Source organism: Cupressus sempervirens, chromosome 5 (genome assembly GCF_028749045.1).
Source record: "Cupressus sempervirens isolate cs-2001-9-10 chromosome 5, ASM2874904v1, whole genome shotgun sequence".
NCBI classification, from domain to species: domain Eukaryota; kingdom Viridiplantae; phylum Streptophyta; class Pinopsida; order Cupressales; family Cupressaceae; genus Cupressus; species Cupressus sempervirens.
In genome coordinates, this window is record NC_143122.1 from 316,649,164 (window position 1) to 316,677,139 (window position 27,976).

The 27,976-nt window shown below is 37.5% G+C and overlaps 1 protein-coding gene across 2 annotated transcripts in view; it reads right to left on the reverse strand.

Annotated features, from left to right (window-relative positions):
- Positions 1-27,976, reverse strand: part of REV1 (DNA-directed DNA polymerase) — a 264,062-nt gene that overhangs the window by 166,682 nt on the left and 69,404 nt on the right. For both annotated transcript variants that reach the window (XM_089830019.1, XM_089830018.1), the window contains exon 6: positions 13,077-13,591. In XM_089830019.1, coding sequence (XP_089686145.1) covers positions 13,077-13,591 — 515 coding nt within the window. The remainder of the gene's footprint in view (positions 1-13,076; positions 13,592-27,976) is intronic.

Below are 27,976 nucleotides of genomic sequence, written 5' to 3' on the forward strand. Positions count from 1 at the left end.
TCTTCCAATTTTTTATATCAAGGAATGTCCTTTGGCCATCCCAACAAGTTTAATAGTCCCCTGCCATACATTCCATATTTTGGACATCCCTATAATATTTTGCATTTTTAGCCAATAGCCTATATACAGCAAACTTCAACCGGATTTTGTAATGTCTCACCCGCAAAAAAAAAACTAACAATGTTTTTGGTAAATCTCTCATTGTTTATGACCGCCAAAAATTTGGAGGAAATTACAAGTGCTAGACACATAAATATTGTTGAGCTGGAACAAAACATTGAAACTATTAAATAGTAAATACAATAGTAAACCCAAAGGCCCCCGAAAAATGCAAGCTACAAACTTTGTGGGTGACACTTTCGTGAGGCCATGATTTTAGCAACTATGCAAAAATAAAGAGGACCACAGACCAAGAATTTGACTACTGCAAAAAATGTGGACCTGAGCCTACGTGGTAGGACGTTTTCAGTTGTAAGGTCCACATCGATTTCCCCTACATGATTGCATGGTGTATCTTGGAAAGATCTTATTAACTGTCGAAAAAAGTTAAGTTTCCCAAGCACAATTTGAGCCCGCTAAATTTGAATACAATCTAATTTTTCTTTGTAAGTCACCTCTCCTAAGAATGATGAACATGCAATGACAAAAGCTTATCTAAAACAGAGTGCCCTAACTTCTCCAAGCTTATAAGAAAATAAAAAACAAATCCCATAGACGGTGAATCTATTTGTTCTTAATTTCATTTGTTCAATGGAGGTGTTGGTCACCACTTTCATCTCCACTGCCTACGACAATTACACTTTCACTAATAATGTTTATACGAAAACAAAGCTCCATGTGGCTGCATAACATTTTTTGAAATCTTACCAAATGAATCGTAGCAATAATAGCCTTTCTAAATAGGCAAGAGCCTACGACACAACGGTGAATTGTGAGCCTCTTAATTGGGAGGTCTTGGGTTCAAATCTACTTAAAGCTTAACTAATAATCTTAAAAATTAATTACAACAAATAATAATAATCAATAATAATTAATCTTGACTTTGGCCTTGTAGTAGAGAATAATTTAGCGCTTGTTAAAGCTTGAATGGGTTGGGTAGCTAGAAGGTGAGGGAATGCATTGGTTGGTTGAGTCGGTTGGTTTTCCCAACCAACCGACCCTTTTATAAGCACTTGGAATACTGTCAATGTACTCATGATGTTTTGGTATGAATAAAATAAATCTTTTACTCGCCAGTTTGGCATTGTGGTATTAAGGTACATCCTATGTTTTTCTCTGTATATATATCTTTATTACTATGAGCTTGAGTAGTATTTCCATTCTACATTTTGGTGCTGTTGCATAAGTCCAAACCTGGAGGTCGTTGGCAAGACAGGATGGAGTAATGGTAAGACCCTTCCTGCCACGTATACAAGTAACAAATAGTGACAAAGAAGAGGAGGAAATAACCAGGAAGATCAGCTAACATGCAATCTTGTGACGGCTTGGGAAGTTGCGGTCGATCAGTAATTACAAAGGGAAGCCTGTGAGAGAATGGTTCTTGAAGGTACGATACGCAACAAACTTTTGGTGCCACCAACAGTGTACAATTTATTGAGACAAATTCCTCATTTGTTAGCACGCCACTTCTTACGTGTTGAGCAAGAAAGAGCTGAGACAGAAAGGGAACGAAGGAAGTAACAAGTACTCCAACAGTTTGCTGAAAGGAGGACAAGGGAACACAACTTGGAGGAACGTGATAGTCCTAAGAGGGGAAACAGACACTAAACCAATTCATGCCCCTGATTCCAGACAAATATCCGAGGCGAGTACCAGAGGAAGAAACTAAGGAGGAAGTTGCCTTGAGGACACTACGTCTCCAACAGCAATAAGAGAGACGACATAACTTAAGCGAAGCACAAGGGAATCCCACCAAAATCCAAGAAGGGTTGATTGAGCATACAATCTAAGGAATAGCCAATTTGGCTATCTCGGAGACACTTGGAACGAAGTTAGGGTGCACAAACCTACAGACACCTGCATAGAGAGAACTTCAACAGGGGCAAAGTCCTAGAGAAGGAGATACTTGCAAGTCGAGTAATCAAGAATCAAGTTCGTCGAGAGGGAACTTTCAATCAAGAGAAAGTGTTCCATCAGGAGGGAGTGTTCCATCAGAAGAAAGGGCACCATCAGGAAGGAGTATTCCATTAGGAGGAAGTGCTCCTTCGGGAAGAAGTATTCTGTCAAGAGGGAGTGTCTCCGTCAGAAGAAGCATGCCTAGAAGCAAACCATTGGGAGGGGGTATTCCACCCGGAGGGAAAAAGGCCAACATAATGGCAATAGACAAACAAAAATTGCCTAGGTTTAGCGGGGACGGTCCAGAGGACCTCGTGTGCCACTATAAAATATGCATAACAATATGGCAAGCTAACGAACAATATAATGCAGAGTGGTTAAAAGCTTTCCCTGCCACACTAAGAGGTATAGCCATTGACTGGTATACAAATTTGGAGGCAGGGAAGAACACATGGAATAATATCCGCACAGCCTTTGAGGAAAAATTCAAACTCCTGGGAGACGATGATGAAATAGTGACGGAGATTTATAACACAAGGCAAGAAAAGAGTGAATCCATTAAAGCCTACAGTAGAAGGCTAAAAGAGTTGATAGGAAAACTTGACAACAATCCTATGGATGGACTAAAGAAAAGGTGGTTCATTGAAGGACTGACACCGTCCCTTAGAAAGAAAATGAAAATAGTCCCACCATCAACCTTTGTGGATGCGTGTACTCGTGCAATGGACATAGAAAGCGAAAGCAAAACTTCCAAGGCAAGAAGGCATGGAAGCGCGAGTGAAAGTTCAGAAGAAAGTGAAGACGAATCCAAAACCATCTAAGCCCTGAGAAAAGACTTGAAGCGATTAATGAAGGAGGTAACAAGGATTAAGGAAGAGAAAAGGGAAGGGAGGGAGCTTTGGTGCATCGACTGTGAAAAAGGTCATACAAAAGGGACATGTCCAAAGAAAGCATTTTGTGAGATTTGTCAAGTGTTGGGACATGCAATCAAAAACTGTCCCTACAATCTAAAAACACGGAACTCTCAAGTATTCTTCACACAAGGAGAGCAATCTACACCACCCTCCACCCCTCCAAAGAACACAAATACGGAAGCCTCACTAGGAGGATATAGAAACAACAAAAGAGAAAGTAATAATCATAGTAAAAACAACAGCAATAACAACACACCCCGACGAGCAATCCAGTATGATTCTAAGGGAAGACCTATGATCCAATGTAGGAGGCGCAATGAATGGGGGCATTTTGCACGAGATGGTCAAAATGGAGGAATGTTGTATAAATGGTCCGGACCACGCAATCATGAAGATGCGAATTGCACCAGACAAAAGGGGGTGAATATGTTAGACATTGAAGAACCAGAAAGTGAAATCCTTGCAATCAAAAGGATGCAAGCTAGGAAACTGACCTACCTAGATGCTACTACAAAGAAGGAATGATTTCAGGAAGCAAAGCAAGACATTCAAGATAACATGGGAGAGGAAGGGAAGGCATGGCCAAATAAACTATCTAGGGGTGTACCGAATATTATAGGGCAAGTACTGGAGACCACCATCCTAGTGAAAATTGTTGATTTATTGGAAACATTACCTCAGCTGCAAGTACAATTAACACAAGAGGCAAGCCTGAGAGGGATGCCCTCTAAGGGAGAGAAGGAAGGACAAGCACAGGTCTGGATAGAAAACAATACCCTATTCACTATAGGAAGGGGGGAACATCAACAGTAGTAGAAATGGAGATATTAGGGTACAAACTTTCGAATACTATTGTTGATGGAGATTTCGGCATAAATGGCTTATTTGAAGAAACGTGGAAGGTAATAAGGAAACCCACACTTTGGCCACCTATATTTCAACAGGTGGGAGCGGACCAGCACAGAATCAAGCCAATAGGGACCCTAATGGGATAAAAAGTCATAATCAGTACACAACAACATTTCCTTGATTTTGTGGTTATTACTTTAGAGAAAAAGGGTACAATGCTCTATTGGGAAGAGGATGGATGACTACAACAAAAGCCACCCATAATTGGAAACAGAATACTATATCCATTGAGTCAAAATGAAGAAAGTACATCATAGATCTAAAGAACTAGTCAATAAGTCAGGACATGGCATCAGAGTCAGAGGGAGAAGATCATGAAAGGATGTATCAAGATGAGGAAGGAGTGCTCAGACTAGGGGAATGCTCAGAAGATGAAACGAGTTTGCTTAATGGATTATTCCACTAGCAGATGGGAGATTATAAAGTTTTCCAGGCAGAATGTAATATGTTGCAAATCCAAGATTCAAAGTCAGAGGAAAGGTACTCGGAGCGGTATACGAAGTACAAAGAAGGTGCGGCAACCCTTAGCAAGACACCAGCACACATCTTTGAGAAAGAGGTGGAATACAAGGAGGCCAAACTCCAGAGTTTAAACCTTGGGGAAGAGGATCAACCCAAGGAGATTTTGATAGGGGATGATTAGGAACCAAGGTTAAAGGTGACAGCTTTTGGAATCTTTCTAGAGTACAAGGATGTCCTTACCAAATGTACAAGGACTCGCAAGGAGTGCCTTCAGAGCTATGTGTCTATCGAATTCCATTGGTACCTGAAGCAAGACTAGTACAAAAACGACCTTATAGAATGAATTAAAACTATGCAGCCAGGGTCCACGAAGAAATCACGAAGATGTTGGAAGCAAGGATAATATTCAAAGTACAAACAAGTAAATGGGTATCCCCTATAGTCATATCATTAAAGAGAGACCGCAACCAAATTCAGATGTGTGGACTTCAGATGTTTGAATGCTATGACTGTAAAGGATCTATTCCCCATCCCTTTTACTGATAGCATTTTAGAGGAGGTGGTCGGCTATGATATATATTCTTTCATGGACGGATTCTCAAGGTATAACCAGATTAGCATTGTGGAGGAGGATAATATAAAAACTACATTTGTGGTTGAAGATGGGTATATGCCTATAACCGGATGTCATTTGGGTTGTGCAATGCACCAACCACATTCCAAAGAATTATACTGCACATCTTTGATAGTATGTCGGTAGGAAATTTCAAAGCCTTTTTGAATGACTGGTTGGTCTACAGTGGGAAGGAGCATCACCTCAAAATTATTGGCGAATGCATGGACCAATGTCGGAGAGTAAGGTTGGCTCTCAATCCAAAAAATGCAAGTTTATGGTTCCACAAGGTAGACTTCTTGGACATATCATATGCAAGGAAGGATTGAAGACAGATCCTAAGAAAATCAAGATCATTCTGGAAACGAAGGCTCCGTCAGACACAACAAGTGTCAAATCCTTTTTGGAGCATGTAGGGCACTATAGAAGGTTTATAAAAGGATTTGCGAAAGTATCGTTACCCCTAGAAAAGCTAATGAGGAAAGGAGAACGGTTTGGGTGGGAGAAAGAACAGGTGAACACCTTCCAAGAGTTAAAGAAGAGACTAGTCGGAGCCTCAATCCTCATATATCCTTACTAGAACAAAGAGTTCCATATCCATGTGGACACATCAAATTATCAAATAGGTGCCACTCTAGCACAAACTGGGAAGGACTCGATCACTTGGTGTATTTTGTGAGCAAGCTTCTGTCAAAAGCAGAGTGTAACTACAATACCACTAAAAAGGAAGCATTAGGTATGGTCTACACCGTACAAAAGTTTAGACATTACTTATTAGCTTCACCCTTTACATATTTTTGTTGACCAACAAGCACTAATGTTACTTGGTAAACAAGTTGGTTATTCAAGGAAAAGTAAGTAGGTGGTTAATCCTATTGCAAGAGTTTACTTTCAAAATCATAGTCCGACTAGGAAAAACTCATGTAATTGTCGATCAATTATCAAGAATCAAGTCAGGAGAAGCCTCTAGCAGTGGAGTGAATGAAGATTTTCCAAATGCACACCTGTTCCAAATTGTTGTGTTACCTCAATGGTACGAAAAGATCGGACAATACTTATCAATAGTGACCTTTCCATGTGAGATGTCAATAGCAGAAAGGAGAAAGAAAGCCCTAAAAAGCAGCACATTCCAATTAATCGAAGGATTATTGTAAAAACTGGGACCAGATGGAGTACTGAGGAGATGTGTCAGGGAGGAAGAAATCCCAAGAGTACTAAAGGAACCCCATGAAGGATTGGCAGGAGATCACATGGGACTTGATACAACTGCAAGGTGTTATTGGTGGGACTCTGGTGGCCCATGTTGTATGCAGATGCTAGGGAATGGGTGTTAAGCTGCAAGACTTGTCAAAGAGCAGACAAACCCCTAAAAAGGGATTTCATGCCACTATTCCCATCTCAACCACAAGAATTATTTGAACGATGGGGACTAGACTTCATGGGTCCCTTAACTGTAAGCAATACCCATCGGTGAAAGTACATAGTGGTGGCAACAGAGTATCTGACAAAATGGGCGGAAGTGCAGACCCTTCCAGATAACACAGCTCTAAGTACAGCCCAATTTTCGTGTGAACAAGTAGTAACCAAATTTTGGATTCCACTCTATTGACAAGTGACAGAGGGTACATTTTGTCAATCACACCATAAGGGTCATGACAAGTGAGTACCAAAAAATTTCATTCTTTTTCTAGTCCCTATTATCCAATAGCAAATGGCCAAGCGGAAACCACTAATAAAACACTAGTAACAATTTTGTATAAGACTTGTGGAGTCAAAGAACAAGATTGGGAGGAGCAACTTCCAATAGTAGTAAAGGTGTACAGAACTACTTATAAAGCTACCACTGGAGACACTCTATTTCATCTAATGTACAGACAAGAAGCAGTAATACCAATGGAACATATAGTACCAAGTTTACGAATAGCAATTCAAAACAGGATGGGAGATGAGGAGAATCTAAAGGAAAGACTCCACACACTGCTAAAACTGGACAAAAGGAGGACACTTGCTCAATGGGCTACAGAGGTAGATCAATAAAGGTGAAAATTTCAGCATGACCAACACTTTAAAAAGATGAATTTCAAACCGGCCAATTGGTACTCAAGTATAAGGGAAAGAATGAGATAAAGCCAGGAAAATTAAAATTCGGGTGGTTGGACCATATAAAATAATAGAAGTTAAAAAAAATGGGGCAATAAAGTTGTCAACTTTGGATAATGAACCAGTGAAGGACTTAGTCAATGGATCAAAATTAAAGCCATATCAAGGAAGAAGGGAAAGCATAAACACTTATTATATCAATATAAAGGACACTTCCACACTAAAAGAAGATATAATATTACAAAGGGAGAGAAAGTCAATAGACCTAAACCGAGCAAACACGGCCCATAAAGAGGGCAAAGGAGCTATTGCATTATTTCCCAAGTGTGAACCCAGTGAAAAGGAGAAGATTAGATGAGATGGGAGACAAAAGGAAAGCACTACGGACATAACCGTATGATCACAGGAAGGAAGGAGTATGGACAGAGTCGTATGATCACAGGAAGGAGGAAGGAGTTTGAAGAGGTTGAAAAGCGAGGTCGTACGGACAAGAAGTCATACGGACAGCCATACGTGGAACAGGCTGTACGCAGGAAACAAGTGCATGTTGTCGTACGGACAGGAAGGAGAGTACATGCACCGAGTATAAAGGCTATACAGCGCAAGATCGTACGAGGCAAGGTCGTACAAAGCACATCCGCCTAAAGCACCACACAGAGAAAAGACATACAAATCCAAGTTGTACAGATCCAGGCCGTATGGATCTAGACCGTACAGATCTACAAGGCAGTACAGAGCAGAGAAGTTCCGAGGAGAGGCATACTAGAAGGAACTGCCTATATCGTAGAGGGGCCCAACAAAAAAACCAAGGCTGGCCACGTATAAAATAAATGCCAAAGTTAAAACTAGCTTAAAGATACAAGCATTCTCCTTAAATACCACAACATCGTTAATTTAAATTTGGGATATCCTAGTAAGGGGAAGATCTTTGATTTGAAAAAGAAGAAATCTATGTTGACCGTGAAGATGGAGGTGAAAAAACCTACAGGCACCGAGGACACAACGAAGATCACAGAAGAGATCACGACTACCAATATTACTTTTGAAAGCATCATGGGCAATGAATGTTGCACTTGGTGGGAGTGTACAAAGGACAATGACCCTCTCAAATAGGCATTGAGGAAGGCTGAGGTAGGCAAAATTATTTTCATGCCAATATTTGATTTAAAGAAGTTTGCACCCATACTACGAAATATTGTGACAGGTTATGATAAATCTTGCCATCAATCTATAGTCCAGTATTTTCAGCATTCTGGGACAATTTCTTACTTAGTCGGGGAAATAAGTAAGGTTTTTGGAATTCCCAATAGGGGACAAGAACTGGAAAAACCCTAATGTCAGTAGAAGAAAAGAAGAAATGGCTGAGCCTAATGTGCAGGAAGGACCTTACAAATAAAGAATGGGAAGGAATTCTGAAAAATAGTAGGGGTCTCAAGAAAATCTTCATTGTCAATGAAAAATGGTGATGCATTGTGGATTTGGTAAAAAGTAAACTCATAACCGGAAGACACATCTCCAACATTGCCCTTGGGATGTTGCCAATGGTTGATGGATTGTACAAAGGACAGGTGTATAATTGGGCACAATTCATTTTAGAGAGACTTCAGGAATTCATGGAGTTAAAGCACAAGGCATTTTACATGCCCCATCATGTCGTGGCCTTATTTCTGGAAGCAGTACGGACCTAGGTGGGCAGTGAGCATAGAGGGACATTGATACCAGCCAACAGGGTGGAACCCTACAAGCCAGCTATGACATATTGGCTTCACATGGCCACAATGGGCGTAGGATCTCACAGCAGCGAACCTCGGAAACAGAAACCAAAACAGGCAATTGTGGTTGAAGAGTAGCAACAGGAGGCATTGGTTGGCAGTCAGGACGAGGACGAGGATGAGGATGAGGGAGAGAGTTCTGAAGAGGACGCGAGCAACATAGAATTCTTCCTCAGAATCTCAAGAGGCGGAAATCCACGTAAGTCACCTACACAAAACTCCGAGGGAATTTGCCTTCCTACCACTAGTAGAGGGGCTACTTCTCACAGGGATACCAGAATCTGTGGAAATTTACCATTATAGTATGGCTCCCCATGATCAAAGTACGACTCTTGGCTTAGAGGGAGACACTCTCAAGGTAGTGAATGCAAACCAGGGCTTGGCAGTGAAGTGTACGAACACTGCCGAGAAGACTCAGGAGAGAGGGCCAGTAGACAGGGATTGCAGTACGGATCGACAACAAATTCCACAATGGGGGGCTTCCAAATTGTCCCTACTTAGGGTGGCGCAACTAATTTCTCCAGATCAGCACACCCGAACTAAGGTGATAGACTTGAGATGCTAGACAAAGTGTGCACATAAGGTGAGGGTGCAAACACCATTAGGCCCTAAAGTAGTTCACTCGGTTGCTCTCATAGTACATTCGATAGGGACAAGGAAAATGGATACCCAACAAGGAGAGATTCACACTAAGGAGAATATGGAGGATACAATCCTTGACGAGGCGGACAAATTGCTGGAAGAAGGGATCATATCTTCCCCTTAGGCAAAAGCTACCTAAGATCCGGTAGAGATAAAGAGCGAGAAAGGGGAAACCCCTGATACATTCTCATTTACAGCCAAGGCATAATTATTTCACTCCAGATCAATCACTCTCATGGAGACCCTACAGATATGGAAGTTGCTTTTCGCCGGATATATTTGGAACTCTGGCAAGGCAAAAGTTTGGCTCAAGAATGGGCAATAGAAAGAACTATGCTTGAAGAAAAATGGAAGTCCTAGAAAGCTACCATGCAGGAGACCTGGAGAATGGAAAAAACTGAATTGGAAAACAGAGTCACTATGGTAGAAGGCAGAGAAGATGGACGCCTTGTGGGTTCTACAAGGAGTTCGAGCAAAAAAAAAATATAGTTGAACGTGACCTACATCGGCTTCAAGGAGGTCTGAGTCTAGTGATGTCTTCCCAACCCTCTTGTTAAAGTCAAGTTTTTATGTTTCAGTGTGTTCAGCAGTCGTTTGCAAGCCGACTTCTTTTTTTAAGGGGATACATGTAGTAGAGAATAAAGTAATATTGTATTTAGCGCTTGCGAAAGCTTAAACGAGTTGGCTAGTTAGGAGGTGAGGGAATGCGTCGGTTGGTTTTCCCAACTGACCCTTTTATAAGCACTTGGAATATTGTCAATGTACTCTTGATGTTTTCGTATGAATAAAGTAAATCATTTCCTCGCTAGTTTGGTATTGTAGTATTAAGGTACATCCTATGTTTTGCTCTATATACATATCTTTGTTATTCTGTGAACTTCTGTAGTATTTCCATTCTATAGGCCTCTTACTGATCAATGTTATTATAATTATTATTGTTTTTTTTTGTTTTAAATCTTTTTCTTAACCAATTATTATTAATATAAATATAAAGTTTCACCAAAAAATATATATATACTAATTTTTAATCTGTCTTTTTTAACATTGACCTCACCATATTAAATGATACAGTTTTTAAATATTTTGGGAATAAAATTGTGAGTAATGTAATCGGTTTTTAATGGATTTAATTTTTTTATATCTGTCTTATTACAAATAATTTTTGTTAATATATTTCAAAATTACTTAATCAATTTTGATCATGGTAACAAGACTCACCGTGAGTCAGGTGAGTCATCCGGGTCGGTGAGTCGAGATGCCTTGACTTAAGTCAAAATGACCCGTGAACCTGACTCGGCAAGTCAACTAGGGTGGCTCGCCCAACTCAGCTAACTTGCCTAGCTGACTCAGCTAACTCACCTGACTCATCTGATCTTTAATTTTTGTTTTTAAAATTTTCTTAATACATCTAAAATTTACCTTTGTACTTATATAATCAATGTATGTTATGTATGTGATCAAATTACCTTCTATTTCATGATGCTATTGTGTCTTTAACCTTTATTCAATAATGGGTGCATGGAATTTCTTTAAATCCTAAAAAATCTCTAATTTTCAAGGGCTTTGTCACTTTGTCGAGTCATAGGCGAGTCCGAGCCGGGTCACGAATTGAGTTACCCTTGTCGAATTCAAAAAGAGTTCGAGTCTCATTACTTTGATTTCGATTAAAAGATACAATATATTGTTTATTAGCATTACACTATATATTATGTATACAACATATACAATATTATCTTTAAAACTAATAAATTATAAAATACAAAACATTTAACTATATTATAGTTTAATTTTTTTTAATATATTTGTCTCGTAATATAAATTTATTAATATATCTTAAAATTACTTAATAAATATCATATATTATATGACTTAAAAAATACAATCTACTATTTATTAGCATTACAACATATATTATATATAAAAATATACAACACTATATTATATCTAATAAGTGATAAAATATAATATATTTAACTATACTATATTTTTAGTTTTCTTAATCTATTTATCTTATAAGAAATAAATTTTTTAATAAAATTTAAAATTACTAAATAAATATCATATATTATATTTGATTTAAAAAATACAATCTATTGTTTATTAGCATTACAACATATTTTGTATGTAAAACTTACATAATATTATCCCTAAAACTACCAATTTATAAAATATAATGTATTTAACTATATTATATCTTTTGCGTAAAGATATCTAAATAATTATAAGATAGAAAAAGTATATTTTTTAATGACAATAAATTATAAAATTGAATATTCAAAATGTTTTTCAAGTTTAGGTAAATATTTTTATATATTTAGGTATAAGAAAATACAAAGTAATTCTATATTTTTTTATAATTAAATAAATTATGTCATACAATGTTACACTTGACTTAATTTTAAAATAATTATCATTTATAAAAAGGCAAAAAGGAGAAGAATTAAAAAAGGGAGAATTAGAAGGGGAAGGAGAAGAAGAATGAGGAGGAAGATTAAAAAGGGATGAAGAATGTTTCGAAGCTAAAAGAAGAGGCGAAGACGACCAAGATGGAGGAGAAGGGGAAGATGTAGCGGAAGGAGGAGGAGGAGGGAGAAATGGAGAAGATGAAGAAAAAGACACAAAACAAGAAACGAGAAGGAGAAAGAGGAGGAAAATGAGGACAAGATGAAGAAAAAAGAGAATAAAGTTAAGTAGAAGGTGGTGGAGGCAGACAAGACAAAGAAAACTACGATATGGAGAGGAAGAAGAAGAAGAAGAAGATGAACAAGAAGAAAATGTGGGAAGAAAGAAGGAAAAGGAGAAGCAGCAAAAGGGAGAATAAGAAGAAAGAAAAAAGGAGAAAAAGCAACAGAAGACACAAAACAAGAAGCAAAAATAGGATCAACAGAATAGGAGTTCTATATCTCTCTATTGGCATAGCTATTGCACCTCCTTTCGGTGCAAATGCTAGTTTATAAAATCAAGAACAAGGTCAAAAGTTCAAATAATCACTTCCCTAAGGATCATAGATTTTAATATTACAGTGCATATGATCTTATAAAAAATTATGGCTCTTTTGCAACATTTATTTATTAAGCATATGCAATATGTTATTTGAACTTAGTTCCTATTTTTAAACTAAAATATGTATGTATTTTAAAAATTGATATGTTTCATGCAAAAACGTGCTCAAAACATACATACACTATCCCAAAATAATGTCATGCAAACCCAAATCTGAACCGAACACATAACATAGTTGTCAAGTGATAATTATTTGTTGAAATCTGAAAGACACAACGATGTATATTTTTTAGTTTATAAGCATAAAACAAAAGGAAGATTTTGATTGAGAGAATTGGCAAAAGTGCTTACAGAAAAAATAAAACACATCATAACATTACAATTATTGTAAAGCAAAAGTCAGTGGGAAAATTATATTTGTTAATTGATTAACTAGTGAACGAAGTGTTTGCCTGGATTCCTGAATCATCAACTTTAAACAAGTCATAATTAGATTTAAAGGCAAATCGCATTTTATGCTAAGCATAGAAATTTTCAAAGATGAAATTAGAAACAATAGAATGGAAAATATATAAGAAAATATAATTAGAACAAAGATCATCACACCTTGAAATAATTTTCAACAAAATTTGCATCCTCTAAGGTTGAATGTGATCTGTATTTGGTTCTCGAGATTCGTGATTCTGTTGCTTCCATCAGATTACTAATATCCTCATTGTTTTCTGGCCTAAAAATGTCATGTTCTGATATTTCATTTTCACTGCATGCATCTCCATGATTAGATATATCATATTCTTTCGTGTTCAACAAACAAGGAATCTGTGACTCGTGGTTTAAAATTTGGATGTTTTCTTCATTGAGATTTGTTCCCCTTTGTGCACTAGACGATGGAGTATGGAGTTCTTGTAATATTTCTTCTTGTGATTTGAAGTAACAATTTTTTCTCCTTTCAGATGTTTCTCCATTCAAAGATGACTCCTGACCGCTGTATGTGGAAACCACCTTGATTTCAGTCTCTATGTTGCTTTCACTAAGAGAATCAAGTCTGACAGGAAAAAACGTAGAGAGCCTTTTCTGTTGTGGAAATTCATTTGCAAGGCATTCAAGCTGGTAGGATCCCACTGGAAGCAAAAAAGAATGCAGTTTAGACAACCATCCAAGCTTGTGCAACTCTTTCTAAATCAAGTTGCCACCAGATAAAACATACATATTTAACATGAAGCCACCATGTTTACAAAAATATTATCATCAAAGAGAAACTGATATCATGTGTGTCCAAATTTTACAAATCAGAGAGTGACAAATAATTTTCAAGTGTATATTTAACTTAAATTATCATGCTGTTTAGAATGCAGAATTGCTAGAATGAACCTAATTTTAACTGAGATGGAAATTACAATCTGCTAATCCACTGTAGTTAAAAAATACAATTTCAGCAAAATCTCACCAGAAGAAACACACAGGACCTCTGTCAAGGCCCTTTACTTAAAAAGACATTATTTTAGGTCTCCAATCACTTCTCCATACTAAACATTCATTAATACTACCAAAATTTAAGGTACAATTCTTGTTAGTCAATGCTAATGGGTCATTTGTTTGCCCTCTGCATTTATGAACATTAAATGTTCAGACCGTAGAAGCAAATATCATTCTCATTAATTTTCTGACATACCAAAAGATTCAGATATTTTAGATTTCTTGGGATCTTATTAGGAAACAATAGGGAAAATGTCAAAAATCAAACATATACAGTAAATTTCAAAACAAAAGAGATATCGTTGATGCTTTTTGCATTTTGAGTCATCCTAATTGCATAGCGAGTTAGAAAGTGAAAGTGAAAAAGGACACTACACCAAAAAAATTTAAATATGTTTTTTTTTCATTAATTGTGAGATCACTGATTATTAATAATTCTAATGCAATTTCCTTTAACAATATAAAAACAACTCTGTCAGAATGATAATTAACCTCTCATGCAATCAAGTATATTGAAGGTAAACATGGCATATTAACACCAGACCATTCTCCAAAACTATCAAGGCCAAGAGAATGATCTATACATAATAAGTGCAATTCATAACAAGAGTTTCCCTAACCTCTTCAAATACAACTTATGTTTACAGTCAGTGGCAACAATTGTAGCCAGCATAACATTATTTGTATTGTGATCAGTTGATAATAATTTGCCAGTGCATGTTCCTGAACCTCTCCAGTGTCAACCAGTGTATACAACCCACAATCTTTGATACCAACTGAGATGGATTTCTTGGACCTCTTGTAAACAATTTGACACTTTGCACACTGACGATGCCTGAGACAGTGGTGAATAATCTGACACACGAAGAGAAAACTTAGCTCCAAGCCCAGAAAAAAGTGTACATTGAGAAAAAGGAGATTTCTCCCTCCAAAGTTATCTCAACATTTCCTTTGCCAACAACTGAATAGTCTTCAGTGCTTCACCACCACTCAAGATTACTGAATCAAGCATGTTCTGCAAAGCTTGCCAAGGAAGACTAACAATCTTTGGATCCAGATTGGACCAGATGGAATCAGGAACTATATGCACCCAAACATGCTAGTGCTGTCAATTTTTTTGATGTCTATTAGTAAATTACTCCTATTGGTTCCCAATACGGCAGATTGGAAATCCAAGAGCTTGTCAATTCTCCAACAAGATTCCACAATCAGTTCTGGCCAATGAATGGGAATGATTTCAATTCCCCTGCACTTCAGGCTTCACTACACCTAGATGGGTAAACCTTCACTCCAAACCTGATCACTTGATCCAAAGCTCTTCTATAGAAAATTCAAGATTTGTGAGTTCTCAGTTGGCAAGGTCTTCAAACTCGATCCAAATGAAATTGAATGCTGAATGTTTGAATTGAATGAATGTTTTGTATAATATTTGTCAATAATGGATTTGATGTTTGCAAGGAGGAAGAGATAGCTTTTATGACTTCAAATATAAACCCAATAATAATACTTCAATGATTCATAAGGCCAATGCCTTTTCTTATTCGGGCAACAGAGTCAACTGCAATGAAGATTTTCACATACAACTTTATAAAGTTCTATGCACTTACATTGTCAACAATTTAATAATCAAAATGCGACAAATCAAGTATATATACGCAATTTTAAACTCATCCAAATTGCACTTTAACTCCTAAGGTAGGGAGACAAACTGAACATAGATACGGAAACAATTCAATGTATCACTATACCTATGATGATCGAGTTTTAAATGCCATAAATGACCCTGTCCACTTATTTGACATTTAAATTGTTTACAAAATTTTTAAAAAGATTATAAAGGACAAATCAACTGCAATTTAAATCTACATGCCTTAAATATAGACAAAAGGCTTTTTATTTATCATTAAAATATTATATAGCCATATTTTTCCTACTTATTCCTCCTTACAAGTGAATGCAAAATAATTCTTCTTCCAATGCTTTTGTCAAATATGTGTCTTGTTCCTTGTTTTTGAAAAATAATCGATGATTGTGAAATAACTTTAAGTCTTTTATTTGTATATAGGTCAAAGGATGCATAACTCTCTTTGAACCATCACACCCTTTTGTTAAATATTTTAAGCTCAATTACATATAGAAATTCCCTTTCACCATGAATTAATTTTTTCTCTTTTCATCTTTTATTCTTTTATGCCATCAATTATTTACTTAGTTATCCGGTTCAGACCCTGGAGCTCGGGTCCAGATCTGGATTTGTCTGGGTTCGGATTTGTGCTTGGAAGGGATCCGGATTTGTCTAGGTTCGGATTCATGCTCGGGTCCGGATCCGGATTTGTCTGAGTTCAGATTCGTGCTTGGGTTCGGATCCGGGTCCAAGAAGGGTCCCTAATTGGGATTGTCGGCCATAAATGTGTTTCAAATTACATTAAAATATCATTTTTTTAATATTTACAATGTATGATTTTCTTTACAATATTAACATTGATTAATGAGCGAGTATTTAATGCTTGTCTTTAACATTTGGCATTGATCAATGATCAAGTAACATTGATACATTCACATTTCTCTTTTTTTTGCATATATATATATATATATATATATATATATACCCACGAACCCAAATGGGAAAAAAAATTTGCCTGAACCCCGAACTTGAATCCGTCCCTGAACCTGAATCGGCAACTTAGATTATTTAATATTTTCCTTGAGCGTATTTGCTTTCACAAGTGCCGCCTAAACCATATGAATAGTATGCGTCCTTCAATAAAAATGTCCAAGTCTTTGTGGTCAATTTTTTGTGCAAATTTTCATGAAAAAATGCCTTGGATTGCACCTGCTGCAACCCACGCATTGTCTTTCCTGATTTCCATGTCCCTCCTTTTTAATTTGAACGTGTGCTTGCTGATAATCATATCGACCCTATATAAAATCACATTCATGAACAGGACAAAATGATGACTTATTCATAACATGGCTGTAAGTATTCTATTATCGGGCTTTCCTGTACATCTATATGCAACTTCTTTTGGTGTTCGCTGAGTGTGATTTCAAATTCACTTATTTATTCTCTCATCGACTGTTTTTGAACCAATAATCTGCAACTGTGATCGTATATACCTTCACTGGAATCATCCTCTATTCATCGCTACTGACTGCTCTATCTTGTTGTTTTCATCTGCCATATAGAGTTTGGTTTTTGATGGTGGTTCTGTGGACATGTATTTTATTTACTTCCATCATTTCTTGTTAATTTCCGTCGCTATCTCATTCTGAATTAGTGTTCATTTGCCGTGGATGAGCAGTTACAAAGAAATTTACCATCTCCATTTTGTGGATGAAGAAGTCCTTGATATTCCGAGACACACAGCAATGTATATACTCAGATAACAACCCAACACACTTGATATCATTTTTGCTATGCATATTCATCTCCATTCCTTAAATACTTGGCGTCAAGATCAGATTTATATCTCTGCGATTTCCGAATTTTACTCAATACCTTATACTTCATTCAATTTTGCATACTCCTCATGTCAGGTAAAGACAAAAGCAGCGATTAGAATGTGAGTTTGGAATTATATAAATAGTCATTGGTATTATTTGTTTTTTGTTATTTCCCTTGATATCAATGACTTGGAAAATCCTTTTATCCATCTCTTATTGTCTGCTTCCATATCAACTCAAGATGGAAATACAATTGCTACTTAATACCTTAGTGACAGAACACATCTCATTGTTAGGTAAACAATGAACCCACACAACAGAAATGAGGCTCATGACTGGGTAAGATGGTGATGGTGGCTAGCATAACACTATACAATCTCCAGAAAGACTCAGATTTTTCACTTTCCAATTGGAAATGCTCATGTGCTTGATTAGACGAAGAGTGACCCTGTACCAAAGCATTAAATGAATGGATTTGCCATTGCTTGTTTGTAGAGTGTTGGAACCATTCAAGCAAGTCATTGCCTCTTATTAATCTCCCTGAAGGAGAGACTTGCGAATTCTTCCATTTAACTTTCAACAGCAGCAATGAAGTCATGGCACCTAGTATCAGCTTGCAGAGATGTCTAGTGTGAATTATGATTGAGCATTTCAACATATTCTTTGACAGGCTTCTGCCATAGTCACTTCATCGGTAGTGTCTTCTGAAGATTGTTTCAAAAGGTTTATCTCAGCATACCCCACTGACTCCTGCATAAAAAAATTTATGACATGGTGAACTGCTCATAGATTATTGCTGTTGTATCCTGTGCATAACAGTGCACATACAGAATATACAGAAAATGTTGGATCAAGCAGATATCATCCCTGAAGAGGTAGTCTGCATATTCTCTCATGAGTATGCCTGAAAACACTTTAATCTCATCCAGATTTCACCAATCTGTATGAAGGGTTGATATCATAATCTTACTACTGCCTGTTTAATTGCTTTGTTTCCTTTCCATTGATACATCACGACTGATATAGTAAATACTAACATATGAATCCCTTTGTTCAGACAAACCAACTGATGATAGGGAAAATGATTTTATTCAGATTTTGATTCCATCAGTAGCATTCCCATCATTGTTTTCATATTTATCAATCGTTGAAGATGTTGCATAAATGAACCGGCTTTCTTTTACACTCTCTGATCATGACCTTTAGTGTTTTGGAGCATCTTATTTGAATATAAGTAGTGGGTAAGATCTGAAGATTCTCCCTTTAGTGTGGTATTTGGGACTGCGAAATTTAGAGTTCCATTAGCCCCGATGGGCATCTTTTAAAAGCAATCGACAACAATGACCAAAAAATTGTGCTGATGTTTGATTTTTATCAAGTTCAATAAAAAATCTATACTGATCAATTTCTATCAACGGAAGGGAGCTGAAAAAAGTTGAAAGAAGTGTGTACAAGCACAAATTATGGGTCGTTTAGTTGGCTATGCTGAAGGAACACAAAACTTGTTAAGTCTCAATGTCTTTGTGCACGTCAAGAAAAGCTGTGTCCTTGTCCTGTTGTTGGTGTCTTAGGGACTCCAACGTGATAATATGATTTCACCGATATTTCATCAATGTCACCAATGTCTAGGTGACAAAATCACCCCTAGCAGTAGCTCCATACTCATTTCACTCCCACCTAAAAATAATTCATTATATGAACTCCTTAAACTGACCAGAAAACTACTTGGCATTCTGTGACAACCAGGTGATGGCTCTATCTTCTAAGATTCAGTAGAAACACCTCACTCCACCAATAAACTAGCATTTCCTAAAGCTCACTGAAGACATATTTGAAGAAAATTCTGCCATCCTTCAAACAATCGTTATAATTTTATATATAAATTTCCCTGCCTTTCACTGAAAGTTCCCTAACCAGTGTAACACCAGTACTGGGGTATGTCGTGATGCTGGGATGAGTTTACAGGACGGGGGACAAGGGGCCTCAATTTCGGGATGGCAGAGGGACAGTGAGGGTACAGCATTGGGGGCAGGGGCATGTTGTATACTATACGTGTAGAACTTGAAATGCTAGTAATGAAATGATGTTTCAGTAATTGAAATACTTGAACATAGCAAAATCACAACACTAACCAAAACCATTGAACATTTAACATATTACATACCCAATAGTAATTTCAAAAATCAAAATTCATGTACCAATCCCGGCTGCAACATGGTTGTGGAAAGGCAGAGGTGCGGGTACTCAAGTACTCCAAGAACCTGGTGTGGGTACATCTCAAAGACAAGTACTTCGAGGTTTGGAGGGGGCAAGTCCCCACGTTTCACTGGATCTTCCAACCTAACAGAAATGTCTACTAAATGAATCACAATGCACAGCTGCACACACTGACTCTACAGTTACATTTCATAGGTTGAATTTGCCTCACACATGTCCTCCAACTGATTCTCTAGAACTATCAGCCAACTGACTAATAATAGGTTCCTCCCACTTCTCTATCCAAGAACCTTGCACCTAAGTTCCATAATTGAGCATATCCACTATCAAATAAATGATGACATATAGGCCACCACAGATGTCACATGTCACATCAGCTCTTTAAGATAGAAATTGAAACACGAAAAAGATTAGTAAAACAACTTAATAAAACCTGTGATTACAACTCCTTAACAACATCAAGGCACAAAGTTGAAATTAAAAAGGCAATTAAGGAGTTACTTGAGATGGGACACATAAGACCCAGCACGAGTTCCTTGGCATCAGCAGTAACCCTGATTAAAAAGGACAGTACAATGTGGACATGTATTGAATATGAAAGCTTGAACAAGAAAACAATAAGAATAGGTACCCAATCCCAGGTACAGATGAGCTAATAGATGAGTTGCATGAAGCCCCTTATTTTTCTAAGATAGATTTGAGATCATGATACCATCAGATTCAGATGAGATGGGCAGATACAAAGAAAATTGTCTTCAAGAGCCCTTTTGGGCATTTCAAGCTTCTAAAGATGCCCTTTGGGTTGGCAAATGCCCTAGTTACTTTCCAGAGTTTTATGAATCAAGTATGTAGAAAGCTATCAGGTAAATGTGTCTTGATATTTTTAAATGACATCTTGATTTATAGTAAGACTTGGAAGCAACACAACAGCATCTTGAGGAAGTATTGAGCATTTCAGAGAGCAAGTCTCTTTATGCTAAGGAGTCAAATTGGATTTTGAGACGACAATGCTCATTTAACTTGGTCACATCATTAGAGCAGAGGGAGTGAATGGATACTGAGAAGGTTATGGCTATTATGCAATGGCCTCCACCTAACAATCTCACACAACTAAAGGATTCTTTGGACATTGCGGATCCTATACAAGGTTTGTTAAGGGATTCTCTCAAGCAGTTGCACCGCTCTCTAATTGACTAAAATGGGAGCATTTGTGTGGTCCATTTCAGCAAAAAAGTGTTTTCAGTACTTCGAATAGGTAATATCTACATATCCAATATTAAATATACAAGACTTCTCCAAAACTTTAGAGTGGGAGTATGATGCTTAAAGTGAAGGATAGGATGATGTTATGATGGAAAGAATATGTGATGATTTGATTGCATTATGGTCAGTTATTGTGTTGTTATTGATGTCAACCACTGACCTAGTGTTCTTAGTATGTGTTGTGAGGTTTTCACACCATCGCCCCAAAATTTTTGGGGACCCCCTTTCTCAGGCAAGCCTTGGCAATTGTCATGAGTGTTGGGAATTTTTCAGTTGCCTTAGCAAGATTTGGAGTTGTCCAAAGGTTTTTTTTTTTTTTTTTTAATTGGTAATTTTACACCTTGGACGCCTTCGGGCCTAGAGGGGATTTGGTTTGTTTTTGCCCGGTACAAAACTTGATTTTTCCAAAATATGTAATTTTATCCTTAGGCCAAACAACAACACTTTTTCGGTGGTTAAAATAATATCTAGCAGGACAAATTTGCAAATTTTGGACTTAGATGGATTTTTTTGAAAATTTGATATAATTGTATAAGCTTGAGCATTTTCAAAATGAATTGTGGACTTAGTCCTTTTGGAAATCTTGAGATTTTTTTGGTGAAAAGAAATTTTGATAGTGAAATTCGATTGGAATTTGAATTTTGACTGCCAGGAAAAGGATTTGTCTAGTTAAAAATTTGAAATTGTATTGCAAAATTGAAATTGGATTAAATTGCAAAATCTCATTGATTTGGTTGAAATTTAGCCTGGAGGATTTTAGAAATGTTAAAGGAAATTGGTAATTTGGAATTGAAAATCAATTTTGGCTTGCTAGATTTGATTTTAATGATATTTTAATTGCCAAAGCTTTGTTAAATGAAAATTTTGGCATCTCCTAGGCTTACCTTGTTTCTATTTTGCAATTTTTGATCAAAACTGGCAATTAAATGGACCAATTTCACTATAAGTCTAAATAATTTTAATGTTGCATTTAAATATGGGCGATTAATTAAAGGACTAACTTAATTTTGTTTTCCCTCTAAGCAGGTTGACCTACTTGGAGAGGCAAAAAGTTTGGTATAAGAGGGGCTTCCCCTCTTATTTCCTCATTCTTTCTTTCCACCTCCTCTTGCAAGTTGGAGCGATTTTCTTCTAGGAGGCAAATTTCCAGCTTGGGGGATTTTTAGGACAGATTTTTCCCATTTCTTGGCACCATTTTTTCTCCTCCTTGCTTGGGTGATTTCTACCCTAGGACAATTTTTTGGGGAAGATCCGATTTTTTTCAACTTGGGCAATTTTTTTGAGGTCTGATTTCTCCATCCTTGGCAGCAATTTCTCCTTCCAGAATTGGGCGATTTTTTTTGGTGAAGAGGCAATGTGATTTCAGTTCAAAATTCAGTGGCATGGGCAGATTTTGCAAGGTTGATGAGTTCCGATTTTTGCTAGGGCATCATATTTTGTGGAGGGACTGAAATTTTCGAGATCAAATTTGAACTTGAAGGGGCCCGATTATTCATAAAGACAGATTTAAGGTAAAATTCTATTTATTTTTAGAGGTGAAGATTGCTTTTAAAGGCAGATTCTATTCCTTGTTCTTACTCGATTCATTTCCCTAATCTTCTTCTTGCACTATTCGTCCACCACTTCATCATTTCCATTGATAGGCTGAAGTTGGGAAACATAAGTATAGATTTCATGATAGGAGACTTGGAGAGGCAGAAATAAGCTAGACCACCCTAGGATTGAAGTTTGGAGATTGATGAGTGTAGTCCATCCTAAGGTAATGAAGAGGCAAAAATAAGTGGTAGTCCCACCCCTAGAGGCTAGGATTGAAGTTTGGAGATTGATAAGTGTAGAAATAGGACTTGAAGAGGCAGAAATAAGCTAGATTCCATTGATAGAAAGAAGGTTGGAGATTGATAAGTGTAGTCCATATCATTTAGAATAAAGGGGCAGAAATAAGTGTTTAGGATGGTAGATGTTAGTGCAAGCAAGAACCCAAAGGGAACGAATACCAAAAAAAACAAGGAAGACAGGATACCTAAGACCACCTTCTTCTCGAAAGTGAGGCGAATAAGTGACACCAATATTGACACGGTGAACATGGTACAGCTGAAGGATAGATTTAAGGAGAATCCCCCATGGCGAAGAAGCTCTACAAGAGTGGAATTGTACACACAACGGCTTTCCCTCCTACCTTGCCTTCTCCGGAATTGGTAATGGAGCGTGCATACTAGTTTCATATTGTGACCAACTCTATCATTTTTGATGAAGGGAAGAGAGTGTTGGCTAACATTAGCGGACAAGTGGTTGAAGAAGTATTTAATATTCCCTAGCATAGAGGCATGACAGTGGTAACAATGGATCAAACAACCAAGTTCTTTCAAGGTAACTAGGAGGCCTACTTCATTCATCTAAAGCAGAATTGGTTACACGAAAGCAAGAAGGGAGTTACCAAGTCGTCAAAGCTCACTAACTCAGATTTCAAATCTCAGTACGGCGATCTAATTGTGCTTCTTAGCCGGATCATGAGCGTGGCTCAACATATGCAATTCAAGAACTAAATGTACTACTTTATTGATGAAATTTAAAGTGGAAAGAGGAAATTTAATTGGGCTAGAATCATAAGTGAAATTTTAGAGTTGCAACTTAAGATAGTGCATAATCAAAAGCAATTCTATATAGGATCCTATCTTTTCTATCTAATTGCGAGACTATATGAAAATCCTGGACTTAAGGCCTTAATTGTGATTGGCAATGGGTCGAGGCACTGTTTGGTGCATGAGTGCTATCCACAACTTCATTTGCACAACACCAAAGGTTATAAGATGTTTTATGATGCCTTTGCCATGAAGACGATAAGGATATTACAAGGGACGCTAGAAGGCTCTCAACGGGAGCGGAAGTAAAAGTTAAGAAGTATGGGAGTTGGTTCATCCAATTCTCGCAATTCACATATATTAGAGTGGCAGGAAGCACAGTTTGTCCAAAGATACTTCCAAGGTACCCATCCGACAAGATAGTTTTGATGGAGTTGGCTAGGCAACTTAAGCCTTATGACAAGATGATGAAACTTAAGGATGAGACAGGGATTACCTTCTCATTTGGAATAGGCAATGATACTTGCTCCAATCCCGTGAACTTTGCAACTACGGAGAAAGAGTTAAAGCGATATCATCTAGGATGGTATAAAGCAAGACAAGGATTCGATCCTAATGGTCTTATCAAGGCATCTCACGAAAACACATTCAAACATATTAATACTATAGAAGATTTTTGGGCCTATACACAGTATGACTTTCATGTGAGGAAGCTAGCTTTCTCAAGATTGCCAGTGGGCATGATGAGGGCAATCAGATGCAGAGGCTTTGATATTCCCAATCAGCTGAAAAATGATGAAAATGTGCTAAGAGAGGATTATGATACAGTGGATGACACAGAATTGGGTCCAGTAAATTGGGATGATCATCAGGATCCTTCCTTAGAGGCAGTTACAAGGATAGGCAATGAACAGACTGAGTCATGGTACAATGAGAAGTTAAGGCAATTACAAAGTCGGAAGGTGCGCCTTAATTATGAGATGATGAAACCGAAGGAAAGAGGTCCAGCAGAGTCAATTGGACAGAAAGATAGGGGTAGCAGCCAGCAACAAAGAGCAATTAAGAGCAAGCAGAGAAGTTTGAAGGTTGAGAAAAGTAAAGAACATCAGGAGCCTCCAACAAAGAAACAAAATGCAGCACTGTCAAGGGAGACGATAATTGAGGCTAGGAGCCAAGAGGTTAATACAAGTGGACAAAGTGTCTCAATATAGGTGAGCTCTAATTCAGAATCAAGTAGTTACAATGACAATATCGAATACTCTCCTCTCTAGGAGAACCAACATGGAGATAATATGACAGTCACTAGTGAAGAAGAGGATAGGCCAATTGATATTGAGGAAATAAGCTAGGTGCTTGAGGCCATTGGTAATGTTTTGCTAGTCGAACCAAATCCCAATTTGGGGGGATGCACTGCACCACTATGGTTGAGGCAAATGCTTATGCCAAGAGGCAAGGTGGTGACTGTCTGAACAGTTCAAGATATTTAAGGGTTAGCAGAAAAGGAAGATAGCGAGAAATGAAAAAAAATTGCAAAAACGGTAGCAAAGGTAATCAAGAGCAATGATGAGGGTCACCAAAAAGTTCAAATTCCTATACCAAAGGTTAGCAAGGCGATGGATGAGATTGTAGCCCACGAGTATGAGAGAAGAATCACAGATGTCATGGAATGTGAGGAAATCTAGGAAGTCATGGAATGTGAGGAAATCTAGGAAGGCATGGTTTCAATTAGAGGAAGGTTAAGGAAGGCGAACGAGAGGATTGTAAAGTTGGAGGGCGAAAACAAGTATTGGAGAGATTGCCAGCCTATCCAACAGTTGCATCAAGCAACCCTTCCACAAGACAGCAGGAGCAACATAGAAGAGATATCGGCTCAGCTGCACGAAGTCAAGGATTGGATCAATGCTATAATTCAAGATGGGCGAAATTTCTTACCTTCCTTTATCTCGACATTTGGGTCATTAGTGGCTATTAGAGACAAATTCAGAACATTTGAAGGAGAGTGGAAGGATTTGCTTCCAATCAAGGACTTAGCCATTTCCACACTGCAGACATTTATTGGGCTACCGGAGAGATATTTGAAGAGAACCAAGTTGGTGAATGAAGGAGAAATGAGTATGGTGGAGTTTTGGTATATTGCTTTGACCATCAGATTGAAGATACTTGAGGAGATACAAAATGAGATTGCACGGCACAGCCCAAGCATTGAAACATTCATTTCAACCATGATGAGCGATGTTGGGGCTGCACTTGATTTTGAAGATATCAAAGAGGAGATCGTCAATGAGATAGAATTTGGATCAAGATTGGATGGATTGGGGAAGGTTGCCATCAAGAAGAAGCATTTGGGCACCCTTGCCTCCCTTAGTGCCTTTATCAAATATGCGAAAGAGTGTGAGAAGGATCATGAGAAGACTCTTCAAGCAGCAAGCAACATGATGAATTCAGCTGAGCTCAAGATGAAGCACATGCCTTGTCCTCCCATGAAGGAAGTCAACGAAAAGCTAGCCAACTTCATTGCTTTGGCTAAAAAGATGAAAGAAAAGGGTAGAATTATATTAGAAGATCATTTGATGTAAGCCCAAGTGGCAAATTCTCATTCTTTGTAGGATAGGTGTCTAATTTTGATTGGCTACCATTTTGGTGCCTTCTCATTGGTCCATTGATGAGGTGGCATCTTCTCATTGGCCGACAGGGTGGCAACTCTAATTAGGGTTATTGGGATTTGATCTAGATCATTGATTTTGCCTCTTAATCTCTACTGTTGGTTGTAATTTTGGCCCCTATATAAGGCCATTTGCTCTCATTTCTAAAGGGCTGAAGAAAAGTGTTGCTTAAGATAATACCAAAATTGCTTCTTTATCATTGTTGTGACTTGCATGGTGATTAAGAACACTTGGTGTTATTGCATGGTTTCTACTTCCAATAGTTAGAGTTAGATTTCATTGAAGTTGTTAAAGTAGATTTTATTTCAAGAAAGTTGTTAAGAGTAAGAGTAGATGGATAGTTGCATGGTGATATTAGTGGATGTTTGATAGGGATCTATAAACTAGGCAACTAGCATCCTAGTAGCTGGTTAGGAAGCCTTGCATGGTAACTTAGTATTTTTCCCTTGAATCATTGCATCTATGGAGGTAGATTCGTTGGTAAGCTTTCATCAAATTTGATCTCCGCCCATTTGGTAAAATTTCCATTCATAGGACTAGGAGTAAGATAACGAGTAGTTTAGTAGTTGGAGTTCATTCAAGAAGAAAGTTAGAAAGTTTGAGCATTGCTGATGGGCATACCCTCCATCATCACCATCAACATCATTTGACACTACTATACATTGCAAAGCTAGATTCATCACCATCACAGCAAAAGTACAAGTTATCTTTGAATGAATAACGTAAGCCTACCTACATGATTAATCAACAAATCACATTAATATAACTGAATTAGTATCCACATGTGTAAGGAACCTTGGGGTTTTTCTCATATTTTTCACGAGTATTTACTTTTCAAGAGAGGGATTGAGTGTTTGATATTCCATATCAAGTATTCAATTGCTATATGTTATGTAGTAGTACAAAACTGACATCAACAGTATGTTGCCAAGTATAATTGAGTGGAAGTAGCTCATGAGGAGAAGAATGAAATGATCGGGGAGGTAGCAATGCGACTACTACTAGCAGTTAGTGACAATCAATGGGTGATTTGACTGGTTTATCAAATCCATGATGAGTGCAATGGAAACCATCACAGAAGGATGTTCACAAGACAGTGAAGTTGATTTAGTTATGATAGCAACTCATTATCAAGACAGGTGAAGCATATCCACGATGGAAAGGTGATCAGTGAAATAGTTTCAGGATTGTAGGTGACTGGTAAAGTTGTGACAAACAGGTTAAAGAAGAGACATACAAGTTAATGAAGAATGAGTTCTTGAGTAACAATCGATGAACTCAAATCATTGACAGGTGGCGAGGTTGCAATGGGGTGAGTAGGTTGTAATCTAATGACATGGATGCACATGTGGAGGTGATGTCAAATATCACAATGATCAAGACTGGATTTGTGGAGAAGATTCTAGAGGAAGTTCTTGATAGGTGAAAACGTGTTTGACCGCTTGCACAAAATACTATGAATTAGTGGTGTGATTTTGTTAAGTGGTTTGTAACATAACATCATATAATGTTTGGAACAGAGCAGGACATTTACATTTTCCAACAATAATACGTTTAGGGTTTGGTTAAAACAGTGGAAGTGGCAAAAGCCAATATGACAGGTAAAAGGACAGGTTTCATGTTGTTGATCATAATCCAGCTTGGGTGTAAAGAAGTAGAAGGTGTAGTCCAACCAAAAAGAAGAGAAGTGAGTTGAGAAGAGTTTGTGAGCTTAAGCAGATCAAGTGGAGAGGGTGTTGTTTCACATATCAACTTTTTTGTTGTAACCTAATAGTCACAACATGTGGAATCCCTTAACTAGGTGAATCCTAACATGTCCCCACTGTAAATCCTTTACCAAGGTGACACTTTAGCTACTGTTCAA